At 52.7% G+C, this 11,626-nt stretch overlaps 1 protein-coding gene across 7 annotated transcripts in view; it reads right to left on the bottom strand.

Annotated features, from left to right (window-relative positions):
• Positions 1-1,055: 1,055 nt before the first annotated feature.
• The window catches only part of LIMK2 (LIM domain kinase 2), a 62,038-nt gene continuing 51,467 nt past the window's right edge, over positions 1,056-11,626 (bottom strand). For 6 of the 7 annotated variants that reach the window (XM_084993845.1, XM_084993849.1, XM_005670864.4 and 3 more), the window contains 7 exons: positions 11,359-11,490; positions 11,065-11,121; positions 8,852-8,917; positions 7,530-7,704; positions 6,793-6,848; positions 5,343-5,500; positions 1,056-2,786 (listed from right to left, as the gene is read on the bottom strand). In XM_084993845.1, the coding sequence (XP_084849971.1) occupies positions 2,642-2,786; positions 5,343-5,500; positions 6,793-6,848; positions 7,530-7,704; positions 8,852-8,917; positions 11,065-11,121; positions 11,359-11,490 (789 nt within the window). In that variant the 3' untranslated portion in view covers positions 1,056-2,641. Of the gene's footprint in view, positions 2,787-5,342; positions 5,501-6,792; positions 6,849-7,529; positions 7,705-7,879; positions 8,026-8,851; positions 8,918-11,064; positions 11,122-11,358; positions 11,491-11,626 lie in introns of those variants that run through there. The other variant, XM_084993846.1, reaches the window with a different exon arrangement.

Below are 11,626 nucleotides of genomic sequence, written 5' to 3'. Positions count from 1 at the left end.
CAGCCTCCACGCTTGGTCATCATCACCAGGAATCTTTCAGGTTGCAGGAAAGATGGGTGTGCGGCATCCCAAAGGGTGGCTGATCACTGCAAGTCCTCTCCTCCTCAGTGTTCTTTCTGAGTTAGAGGTAGTTAAAATGAAATCCAGGCAGCCCTTGGCAGGGTCTGGAGGTGAGGTGGTGGGTGGTGCTGCTGCGGCTGGAGGGGCGGGATGGGGGTGCAGAAGGGGTGGCTCCCTGGAGCAGCTCTGGGCCAAGATGCCTGCAGTCACAACTCCTGGGGCCCCAGCAGAAGCTACAGGTGGGAGTTTGCTGGGCTTTTAGCAGAGATTTCACAACAAGTTCTCAGCCTCCTGGAATTACCCAGGGTGACCTCTGCCCACACCCAGACAATGTTCTATAGATCTTCAAGCAAGGGGCACCCTAGAGTATCCATTTTCCCAGGAATCAGATCCTAGCCATGTAGGTGGACTCAGCTTTGGGAGAAATCACCTTTGGGTAAGTGGATGTATATTGTACCCAGGACCCACCAGCCAGATCACGTCATTGCCCAGCTGTTACCCCTCCCTGACAGGTCCATCTGCAGAAGCAAGAAGAAACAGGTCTTCTCTTGAGCACTTGCAGGGAAACAAGACAGGTGGGGTGGCTTGCACGCATTTCTTCGCATTGTGAGGGTGGCCCAGCCCTGCAGGACCTCCTGGCTGTGGGCGTGCATGAATATTACAGGAGTGTACAGCCTTGAAGAAATGACTTGGCCAGGAGGTGGAAGTCAGATCTGCTGTGAGGCCTGCGCTTCCTCAGGTGGGATGTGCCTATTCTCCAGGCAGGCTGGTGTCTACATAAGGAGGGGGATCAGAACTAGGGAACACAGGAACTCAGGAACAGAGAGGCCAGCACACCCTCCACATGCATCTCCCTGAGCCAGGCATATGGAGTTCTGGGCCGGGGATGGGATCCTTAACCCACTGTGCTGGCCCAGGGACTGAACCTGAGTACCAGGACTCCAGCCATTGTGCCACAGCGGGAACTCTTGCAGGTCACTTTATCACTCTCCGTATTGTCAGTTATGTTAACTGCTTAATTTATTTGGTCTGCTCAGTGGCCCAGCTTGGGTCCACCACTCCCACCCACGTTTGCTGGGGACACTGAGGCACAACTGGCCACACGATGCTGACCTCGCTGCTGCTGGGAGCCCAGGGCTCAATGCTACAGCAAGCTTGCACACTCTACACCTAAGTATGGTCTATACAGCAAGAAAACTGGCCAGAGATGACATTCTAATCCCACAACTCATCAGGCCTATGTACAGTATTTCACATATCACCCCACAGATAAAACATAAACAACACGATCGTTTTAACAGCAACCGTTCTCCCGGATCACTCCCACCCACCTCCTCCCCCCACCCCAATACAACCACCACACACTGCAGTAATACCCCGAACCCATTCCTAACTTGTTAAATATGGTGCAAGGTCACACTTAGGAGGCAGCAAATCTATTTGTGGTGAAGACCCCCCAGCTCTGGAAGTCAGGGTGGAGGGTGCCCCCAGGACTTTCTGGCACCTGCAGCTGTGGCTCAGCAGGCTGAGGACAGCAGCCGAGGAGCTGGGCCAGCCAACAAGGGAGGTAGAAGCCAAAGAGCCCAGCATGGGAGCTGTCTCCCCCAGCACCTCCACTCTGGGGCTCTACCACCACCTCTACCCCCCAAGGTGCTGCCTGGATGAGACATGGAGGGGTGAGCAGCGGTGTGGACAGGGCCAGGAGATTGCTGAGATTCCCACATCCGCCCCAGATGAGCCACACTGTCCTCCCGAACCCGCAGAGCCAAATGTCTCAGGCACCTGGCTGGAGTGCCCACCAGGGTGTGACAAAAGCCAAGACACTAGGGCTTTCTAGAGGGCAGGGCCTCTTCCCTTTCTGCATGTGTGGCTGACTGCTTGCTTGGAGGCAGAAAAGATGTGCCTAGAAGTTCCCAGCCAGGCTCAGCATCATAGTCTGCTGTTCCCCGTGAGCCTGGGAGGCGACAGAAACCAGCCCTTCCCACAACTCCTGGCCAGATCCACCACACACTAACTGAGGGGCTCTCAGACCTCTGCCCTCAGCCTTGTCCCAGGGGAGGCGGGACGTGGCGTGGGAGGGGGTAGCACCACTGTTGCTTTACGTCCTTGCATTGCGCTCTCTCTCCTCCATGCTTCCACATGAGGTCCTCCTGCTCCCAGCTGGACCGGAGGCCTCAGGGCCCATGCAGGTTCACCTGGGATCCTGCCCAGCAGGCCCAGGTCGCGCTGATTAGTGTAAGCAAGAGCTCCCTGAATCCACTGCTGGGGAGTTCCCGAGTGGTCATGAGTAACAGATTCCTCCTGGCACATGACCAGGCTTATTTTTTTCGTTTTTTTCTTCTTCACAGCTTTCAGGCGAGTGTTGGATTTACAGACGATAACCAGGCCTCAGAACATGCGGAGATGTGTTTCCCTGGTGCTGGGCCCGCTCGCCTCCTAGGGAGGTAGTAGAATGGCTTGTTCTGCTTCTAAACAAGCTGCCAATCCACGAGACGCCCGGATGGCCCCGCCCATGGCAGGGCTGGGCGAAGAGGGGGCAGTGGTGGCTGTGGACGCCCCCCCGCAGGGGGCTCGGCCAGGGCTAGGGGGGCGAGTCCCGGATCAGGCCGTACTGCAGGCTCACAGTATGGTCTAGTTCCTCCAGCTCGGCTGGCAGCGGGATGCCCAACTCCCCCAGGTACAGGGAGAGGGCCTCAAAGGAGTCCTCCAGTTTTGAGAATGCGGGTCTAGAAAGAAAAGGAGTGGAGACAGGTGAGATGTGGGCAGGGCAGTGGGATAGCATAGAAGGCACCCAGGCCTGTGGCTCAACCCTTTCCTAGTTTTGTGACCTTGGGCAAGCCCTTAACTTTGTACCTCTGTAGGAATTAGGGGTAATAGAACTGCATGGGTTGCTGTAAAAATGGTGGATAATAACACTGGGAGAGGGCAGATCAGAAAGGAAAGTCTTGGAGAAAAAAAACCACTCCCAGGTCTTGGAGACAATGCAATCATCACAGGTGGGAGTGGACTAAGTGCCCCCTTAAGATCCTTTCTAGTCCTCAGACTATTTCCACATCACAGATCTGCCTAGACTCAGCAGCTCTTCTGGAAGTAGAAGTGAATGCCTGGCTCCTAGCACCCTGAAACCCGGCATCTCAGGCTCACTCCCCTGCCTCCTCCTTGTTTTTGCTTAAACATCTTGTCACCTTTTCAGTGAAGCCTCCTCTGATCACCATATTTAAAGTTATAACTTGCACCCTAAACAGTCCTCTTTCCCCGGCTGAACTCCTTCTTCAACATGTTCAACAGAGTCTGTCGTATCTACAGTTTACCACTTCCCCTTGTTAGAACGTGAGTCCCCACAGAGCAAGTGCCTTGGTTTTGTTCACTGCTGCATCCCAGTGCTTGTGAACATGCTCCTGGCACATGGTAGGCATGTGGCAGCATTGTTTGAATGAATTGACAGACCTTGATAATGACTGAGAAGGGATATTAGCCAACAGATTCTGTGGAGCTTCACATTTTCTCCTTATGCTCTTGCTCTAGCATTACTGAAGGATTTTCGGTCCTTTGGCCTACGAAGAAAAAAGGTACAGAGCCTCCCACCAGCAAATCCCAAGTCTAAAGTGGGCCTTTGGAAATCATTTAAAAAATATAGGATGTAAGCCAACTGGTTATCTTGGGGGTTAGCACTGGGGAGAGTGTTGAGTAGCATGCTAGCTAGGAGATTTTAGAAAATGCATACTTCCTGTGCTATATATTTTGGTAATGTTTTGCTTTTTTTTTTTTCTTTTTCTTTTTAGGGCTATACCTCTGGCATATGTAACTTCTCAGACCAGGGGTCGAATTGGAGCTACAGTTGCCAGCCTATACCACAGCCACAGCAACACAGGATCAGAGCCACATCTGTGACCTATACCATAGCTCAGGGCAGCACCAGATCCTTAACCCACTGAGTGAGGCCAGGGATTGAACCCGCATCCTCATGGATACTAGCTGTGTTCGTAACCCGCTTTACCACCATAGGAACTCTCCAATTTTTTTTTTCTTTTTTTGGTTTTTAGGGCCACACTCACAGCATATGGAGGTTCCCAGGCTAGGGGTCAAATCAGAGCTACAGCTGCTGGCCTATACCCCAGCTCACGCCAACGCCGGATCCTTAACCTACTGGGCGAGGCCAGGGATCGAACCTGAAACCTCATGGTTCCTAGTCAGATTTGTTTCCACTGCACCACAACAGGAACTCCCTGAATTTGTATTTTTTTAAAGAAAGAATTTTTGATAGCAGAAACACAAATATTTTAGTTTCCTAATGCACAAACTTGAACTTTGGTGATAATGAAGGCTACAACCTAAGAAGAATAAAGGGAATATTAAAAAGATTTCTCAGAGTTCCAGATCTAACACTCAGATCTGACGTGGCTGTGGCTGTGGTGTAGGCCGGCAGCTGTAGCTCAGATTCCACCCCTAGCCTGGGAATCTCCTATGCCGTGGGTGTGGCCCTAAAAAGCAAAACAAAACAAAACAAAACAAAAGATTTCTCTAAAGGAAAAAATTGGCTAAATGCATAAGGATGTTCACTGTAGTAATACCTATTGTAAGAAGAAACGGGAAACACCCAAACATTTACATTAGGTATATGTTCATACAGTTTCCTACCTGAATTTCATGTAGCCAACAAAAGCAATAATCTGGAAGATTGAGCAATAATGAAATGCAGAGCAAAATATAAAACTTTTCTCTATTTGAGGAGTTCCCCATTGCGGTGCAGCAGAAACAAATACGACTAGGAACCACGAGGTTGCCGGTTCCGTCCCTGGCCTCACTCAGTAGGTTAAGGATCTGGCGTTGCTATGGCTATGGTGTAGGTCAGCAGCTGTAGCTCCCATTCGACCCCTAGCCTGGGAACCTCCATATGCCATGAGTGCGGCCTTTTAAAAAAAAAAAAAAAGCAAAAACTTTTTCTCTATTTGAGAGATTATAACTATATAAAAAAAGTGTGTGTTTGGACATGGAAATATGGAAACATGAAGACACTTATTCTATTAGCACTGTATATGTTTGGGTGAATTTCCTTCTGTTAAAATTACTTTTAATGGCTATCTCTGGGCTTCATCCAGGAAACTTACTACAATGCCCTTGTCTCCCTTCCCCTAACCGGTCTGTCGGAGTGGTCAGGTGACCAATAGCTATATCCTTGGGCTCAAGGCCCAGCCCTGTGCCTAGGAAGGGCTTATAGATGCTGAAGGCCAGGCTGAGCACCCCAGGATTGTGCAAGTTGGGGGAAAGGAGCAGATTCCAACCTGCTCTCGGGCTCCAGTTTGCAGCAGATGGCAGCCAGGGGGAAGAAGGCCGGGGGGCAGTCTGTGGGAACAAACTTCTCCCAGAAAAGCTTCACGTTGAGGCCAAAGTCCAGTGTTCGGGGCAGGCAATCAGGATCTGCATACACCTGCCCAATGATCTGCAGGTGAGAACAAGGGGGTCAGGAATGGATTATGGATGGTGCAGCCACAGACAAGAGGGAGGGACAGGACTGGAACAATTGTCAGAAGAGGGAGGTGGACTTCCCATAATGGCTCAGTAATAATGAACCCAACTAATATCCATGAGAATGCCTGTTTGATCCCTGGCCTAGGTTAAGGATCTGGCATTGCCATGAGCTGAGGCACAGGTCGCAAATGTGGCTCGGATTCCGCACTGCTGTGGCTGTGACCAGCAGCTACAGCTCTGATTCGACCCCTCGCCTGGGAACTTCCACATGCCACGGGTGTGGCCCCCCCCCCAAAAAAAAAGAAGGTCAAGGTAAAACCTGATGCTGGAAAGCTGCTCCCCACCCCCATCTCTCCAAATCTTGCTAATGCAGACTTGTTGCAGACTTGTCTCTTGACTGAGAGCCTGGTTACTGAGGAGAGTGTGGAAGAGGCCTCACTGCAGCAGAAGCACAATGTTCTAAACTGGCATCTGAGGTGGGGGGGGCAGCTTCCACACACCCCACCCTGCCCTGCTGTGTCCCCTTCTGTCTGTGTTTCCTGCTAGAGTTCAGGCCCTGAGAAGTGAGGTGCTGGGTCTGATTCACATCTGAAACCCTTTGGTGCCAGCCCATTGCTTTGTAAGTAGTAGATGATCAACTGATCTGTTAGAGAAAATACTTTAAAAACCTTCTTTCATTATTCCAACTGTCCCTTGTCTCTTATACCCCCTACCGCTTTGTGGGAAGTACAGAAGCCTTTGATCACGTGTGCTCAGTTGACTGAGTGCTTCAAGACATACTGAGCTAAGCTCCCGATGGCATGAATCTCTCCAGTGAGAGGGGCACCAGGCCCCTCTCAATGCCTAGTGCTGTGCCTGATAGGCTGGCACTTCTTGGAATGGCTAATTTTCCTTGTTGGGCTGAGGTTGGGGGCATCCCCAGGGCCTGGGGCAGGGAGGCACAGAGGGAAAGGCTGCCTCTGGCCCAAGAGCTGGACAAACAGTTGCCAGACCAACCTCCTGCCCTTCCTGGTGGAGCTCCGAGTCCCACCTGCCCCTTCCTGGCCGTGTGACAGACAGCAAGCCTCTGCCCCCTTCCCTGCCTCAATTTCCTAACATGAGAAAATTCCGTCCAATCCTTCTTATGGGATCAATGAGACACAATTGTGTCAATAGATCTGTGATAAACTGTATAATCCTCTGCCTGTGTTGATATTATAGCATGTGACTAAGCCTGAGGTGGAGGAGCCCCAGTTCTGGCGGGGGGAGGGGGGCTGAGCTCACCTCACAGAGCACGATCCCAAAAGAGAAGACATCCACCGTCTCATCATAGCTCTTTCCTTGAGGAATGAACACAGGACAGCAGGCTGTCAGGTTTGGTTCCTTATCCGCTCTGCATTGATTCTAGAGCCAAGCCAGGCCACGGCCAACACCAGGCCTAGAACAGGTTCTGAGGAGGTGCCCCAAAGGCTGCCCAGGACAGATCTTACACAACAATACCGCTCAGGATGAAACTTCATGGGAGAGTGAGTGAGAACTGGACAGGGTTCATTTGAAATCTGCTGCTGCCAGCTGTGTGTTCCTGGGCAAACCCTTGAACTTCTCTGGGCTGCAGACTCCAGAAAGGGTTGTAATGGGACCATTTCTGAGGCCTCACTGACTGGGGAGGTTCAAGAATCTCAGCCAGCACCTCTAGCTGGTTTGAGAATCATACACTGGAGGCACCGCACTTCACTTCTCAGCATGAAGCCAGGAGAAAGTACAGTAAGTAGCCTGAGCTCTCTGCTACCCGGAGGCACCATGGTCAGACTTCACTGCAGGCCCAGGATGGGGCACCGGCCAACTCGCAGGCCTGAGCTCAGGGAGGAAGGCCTTTATGAGGTCTGGTCTAGCAAGGGATAAAAACCACCCAGCTCTCAGCTCTGGGTACCTGGTCCTACACTTCACAGGCCTCCCCTGGGGCCCCCAGGGCTCTACAGCAGGATGTGGTCCCACCTCCCCTCCAGGGCATCAGAACTCACCGTTCAGCATCTCAGGGGCCATCCAGTAGGGGTTTCCCACTACCGTGTAGCGCTTCTTGCGGTCACTCTTGCGTAAGGTACGTTTCTTGGTGGCGGCCTTCTCGACTGAGGGCTTCTTCCGCTCCTCCACTATGAGCCGTGACAGCCCAAAGTCAGCCACCACCACAGTCTTGTCCTGGGAGGACAAGGGCCAGGTCAGGACTTGGTGGGGACATTCTCAAGAGAAGCCACTGAGAAGGGGAGAAAAGGAGTGTAGCAAGGGGTAGTCTCAGCAAATGCTTGCCCCTGGCAGATGGGGCTCAGCATTGGTTTTCTCACCGTCTGCTCTCTCCACATGGCAGATCCCCAGACCCAGGGGTGCACAGCAGAGGCCCTGGAGCTGGGACGGGTAAGGCTCTGGGACCTGGAAGGAGGAACTTGGAGGCAGGACAGAGGATTTCTTTTGTTTTGATTTTTTCTCATCCTGCCTTGTTCCCAGAAAGATTTAAGGCCATGGCTAGAACCAGGATAAGACAGGGAAAGATGAGGTGGAGGCATTCAGTGGGGGGATGTGGGGGAGATAAGCTCTTCAAATAGCTACAAGGCAGTCATGTGGAAAAGGGATTAAGATTGTTTGGTGTGAGTCCAGAGGGCACAGTCAGGGCCAGTGAGTGGACACCCAGGAAGCCGCACTGTAAGGCAACAGGAGGAGTAACTTATAATAGCCAGGACTGACTGGCCAGTAGGAGGAAGTGACTGGAAATTTATTAGCTCTGTGGCCTTGAGGATTCAGGTGTCACAGCTGTAATCGGAGTCCTCAGTGGCTTTTACTACCGCAGGGGAAGACCAGGAAAAGGGACAACATACAGCTAAGGAACTTCTGAAGTCCCTTGTGACTGAAGGATTTCAAAGGCTGCCTTTGGGAGGAAGCAGACTTTACTGTATGTGTCAGGGGGGCCCCCAGAAGACAGAGGAGGGCATGGGAGGCAGCAAGAAGGGCAAGAAGGAGCCCTGGCCATACTTCTGGTCTAGAGCAGGACAGGAGGAGTTCCCATTGTGGCTCAGTGGTAACGAACCCAACTAGTATCCATGCGCTACCCAACTGGTATCCTGGCCTCGCTCAGTGGGTTAAGGATCTGGCGTTGCTGTGAGCTGTAGTGTAGGTTGAAGATGTGGCTCAGATCTGGTGTTGCTATGGCTGTAGCAACTATACCTCTGATTGGACCCCTAGCCTGGAACTCCCGTATGTTGTGGGTGCGGGGAAAAAAAAAAAAAAAAAAAGGCAGGAGGGGACAGTTAGCTTCCCTAGTGACAGGGAAGTGGCCCAGAGTGGTGGGACATACCAGCTTGATGAGGCAGTTGTGTGAGTTCAGGTCCCGGTGGATGATGCACATGGAATGTAAATAGGCCTGAAACAGAAGCACAAGCTGAGGTCAACAGCCAGTAAGTCAATCAGATGCTGACTTCTGCAGGCCACAGAACCCACTCTCCTCCCAGGCTGTCACTACCCAGCTTCAGAACCTAACTTGGACTCCAGAGTCCTCCCGCTGTCACGCCCGTGTCCTAGGGCCAACAGAAAGCCAAAGGCTGCCTGGGCTTCCTCTCTCTCTACTGCCATCTCCTGTCCCAACTCAGTAGCTGCTCTGTCCTGAAGTCTCCAACTCCATTGGGCCCTGGCCCTTGTGTGCCCTCATCCCCTCGACCCACTTCACTTAGACTCAGGCTACCTGGGTGCACTGCTCCTGACCCCTTCACACCCCTTAGCCTCACCCCAGTCTTGGCTTCAGCAGCCCTGGATTCTGCTGTGGAAGAGGAAATGACCTGCCCGTGGACCAGCAGGCTCTGTGCTCCTGACAGCCCTCTCCCCAGGAACTCAGCACCCTCCTCACTCTCTGTCGACACTTCAGCCTCTCCCCTTCTTACCCAAGTGTTTATTTGCTGTTCCCCAGCTCCAGGCCTCCACTTCTGGCTCTTGTCACACTGGAGCCACTTTGTCCCTTTTCCTTCCCCAGCCACCGCCCCTCCCCAGCCCTGCAGCACTGCTTCCACCTCCTGGGCTCCTGGAGTTGCTCTTCCGGGCCTGCATGTCGTTCCCTACCCGGAGGCTGCCCACACCTCTCCTGGGCTGACCTCCTTCTCCTTCCAGCCTCCCTAGTGTCAGCCCTTCTCAAAGCCACCTTCTCTTCACGGCTGACCCCCACTAACCACCCCATTGCAGCCTCGGCAGACACCTATCCCAGCTCTTCTCAAACCTGTTTCCGGACCATCACTGCCAACCTCCCCCTCTTTCTGGTAGACGCCACCACCATTCTTCTAGGCACTTCAAGACTCCCCAGTTTCCCCCAACCCCATATCCCTGTTCCCTCACTGCCAACCAGTGTCCATTCAGACTTGAACTTGCGTCCTGGTCTCCTGGCCCCATGGATGTACAGTAATTTAGGAACCTGAAATGCCTCATCGACCCCCTGCCCTGAGTTCTCTCAACTCTACCAACTTTCTTGCTCAAAAATCTTTTACATTTGTCTTTTGGGGTTCCTAAATAAAGTGCAGACTCCTTAGCCTAAAATACAAGGATCTTTTTTTTTTTTTTTTTTGCTTTTTAGGGTGCACCTGCAGCACATGAAAGTTTTCAGGTTAGGGGTTGAATTGGAGCTGCAGCTGCCAACCACAAGCACAGCCACAGCAACACTGGATGCAAGCTGCATCTGTGACCTATGCTGCAGCTCACAGCAGCACCAGGTCCTTAATGCACTAAGCAAGGCCAGGGATTGAACCTACATCCCATGGATACTAGTCAGGTTCTTAACCTGCTGAGCTACAATGGGAACTCCAAAACACAAGGATCTTAATGTACCCAGTCTTCATGGACCCTACATGATGAGCAGGGATTAAAATATCAGGCCTGGGGGTCAGACTGACTAGCCCACCTAGCTCCACCCTGTCTGGCCTCAGCTTCTCATCTGGAACCAGGGCTATCTTGAGTACTAGTCCCTCAGCTTGGTGCCTGGCCTGAGAAGGCACTCAGCAACTGTCACCATTCCCATCGCTGTGACTGGCATCATGCTTTCCCAGGTCAAACAGTCTATTTCCTCCTCTCTCCTCCCAGGTCCTGGCTGCTGACATCACCCCAGCTTTGGGGCCTCTCTGCCAAGAGGAACTTTTATCTGGTTCTGACCCATCCCTTCAGGGTTTGACTAGGAGACAATTCCCCTTCTCTGATTTCCTAGGCGGTGATGTTCTCTGCTTGCTCCAAGAGCCCTGGATGCCCCTGTGACAGCAGGGCCCAGCCACCTGTGCTAGTCTGCTTCTCTACTTTGCCTTGCCTACCTCTGTGTGCCCTAGAAGATATGGAATTCTTTGAGAGTAGGGTTGTGAGCTGGGAAGAGCCAACTGGGGACAATTTCACTGGCAAAGAGAGAAGCTCAGTGAATAGCTGCTAAATGGCCTGGCACATGCAAGTTATCCAGGACGGAGTACCTGCCTGCAATCCCTGCCCCTTTCCTGACCCTGACTCCCAATACCCTGCTCTGCTCCCAGGCTTGTTGGCAGGACTCACCATTCCAGAGGCGATGCCTTTGGCAAATCTGACCTTCTGCTGCCAGGGGAACGGGTCCTGCAGGATGGGGGAATGCCCATAAGAGGCTGCTGGGCCATCGCACTTGTGGTCCAGGCCCCGTGGTCACCATGATCTGCCAGGAAACCCTCACTGCTGGTGCCCAGCCCCGCCCAGCATGCCCCTTTGTATGCAAAGCAGTGGGCCCCTGGCCATCATGGCTCCAGGATAGTGGTGACACAGATGTCCCACTGACAGCCAACCCAGGGTCCAGGACTTTGGGGGTGCAGCGCTCACCACGCTGCGCAGAAAGTCCTTCAGTGTGCCCCCCTCGATGTACTCAGTCAGCAGGTTCAGCTTCTTGTCCTTGTACAGCACACCGATGAACTTGAGCACGTTGGGGTGGTCCAGGCTGCGCATCACCTTCACCTGTGAGAGGGGAGGCCAAGGAGGGTGGGTGGTTTACTTCTCACCTCTTCCCTCCAGGGGGTCAGATGGACATATGCCACCATGTCTCACACCTCCTATCATGTGCTAGGGTGGGCTCCCAGGCCTCACCCTTGGG

The sequence above is a fragment of the Sus scrofa genome, chromosome 14, assembly GCF_054392235.1.
Source record: "Sus scrofa isolate SSC_HxYL_T2T_F1_AM1 chromosome 14, Sscrofa_HxYL_maternal_Yorkshire_Landrace_v2.0, whole genome shotgun sequence".
NCBI lineage: Eukaryota > Metazoa > Chordata > Mammalia > Artiodactyla > Suidae > Sus > Sus scrofa.
Note: the sequence above shows the minus strand (reverse complement) of the source record. Positions and strands in the feature narration are given on the sequence as shown.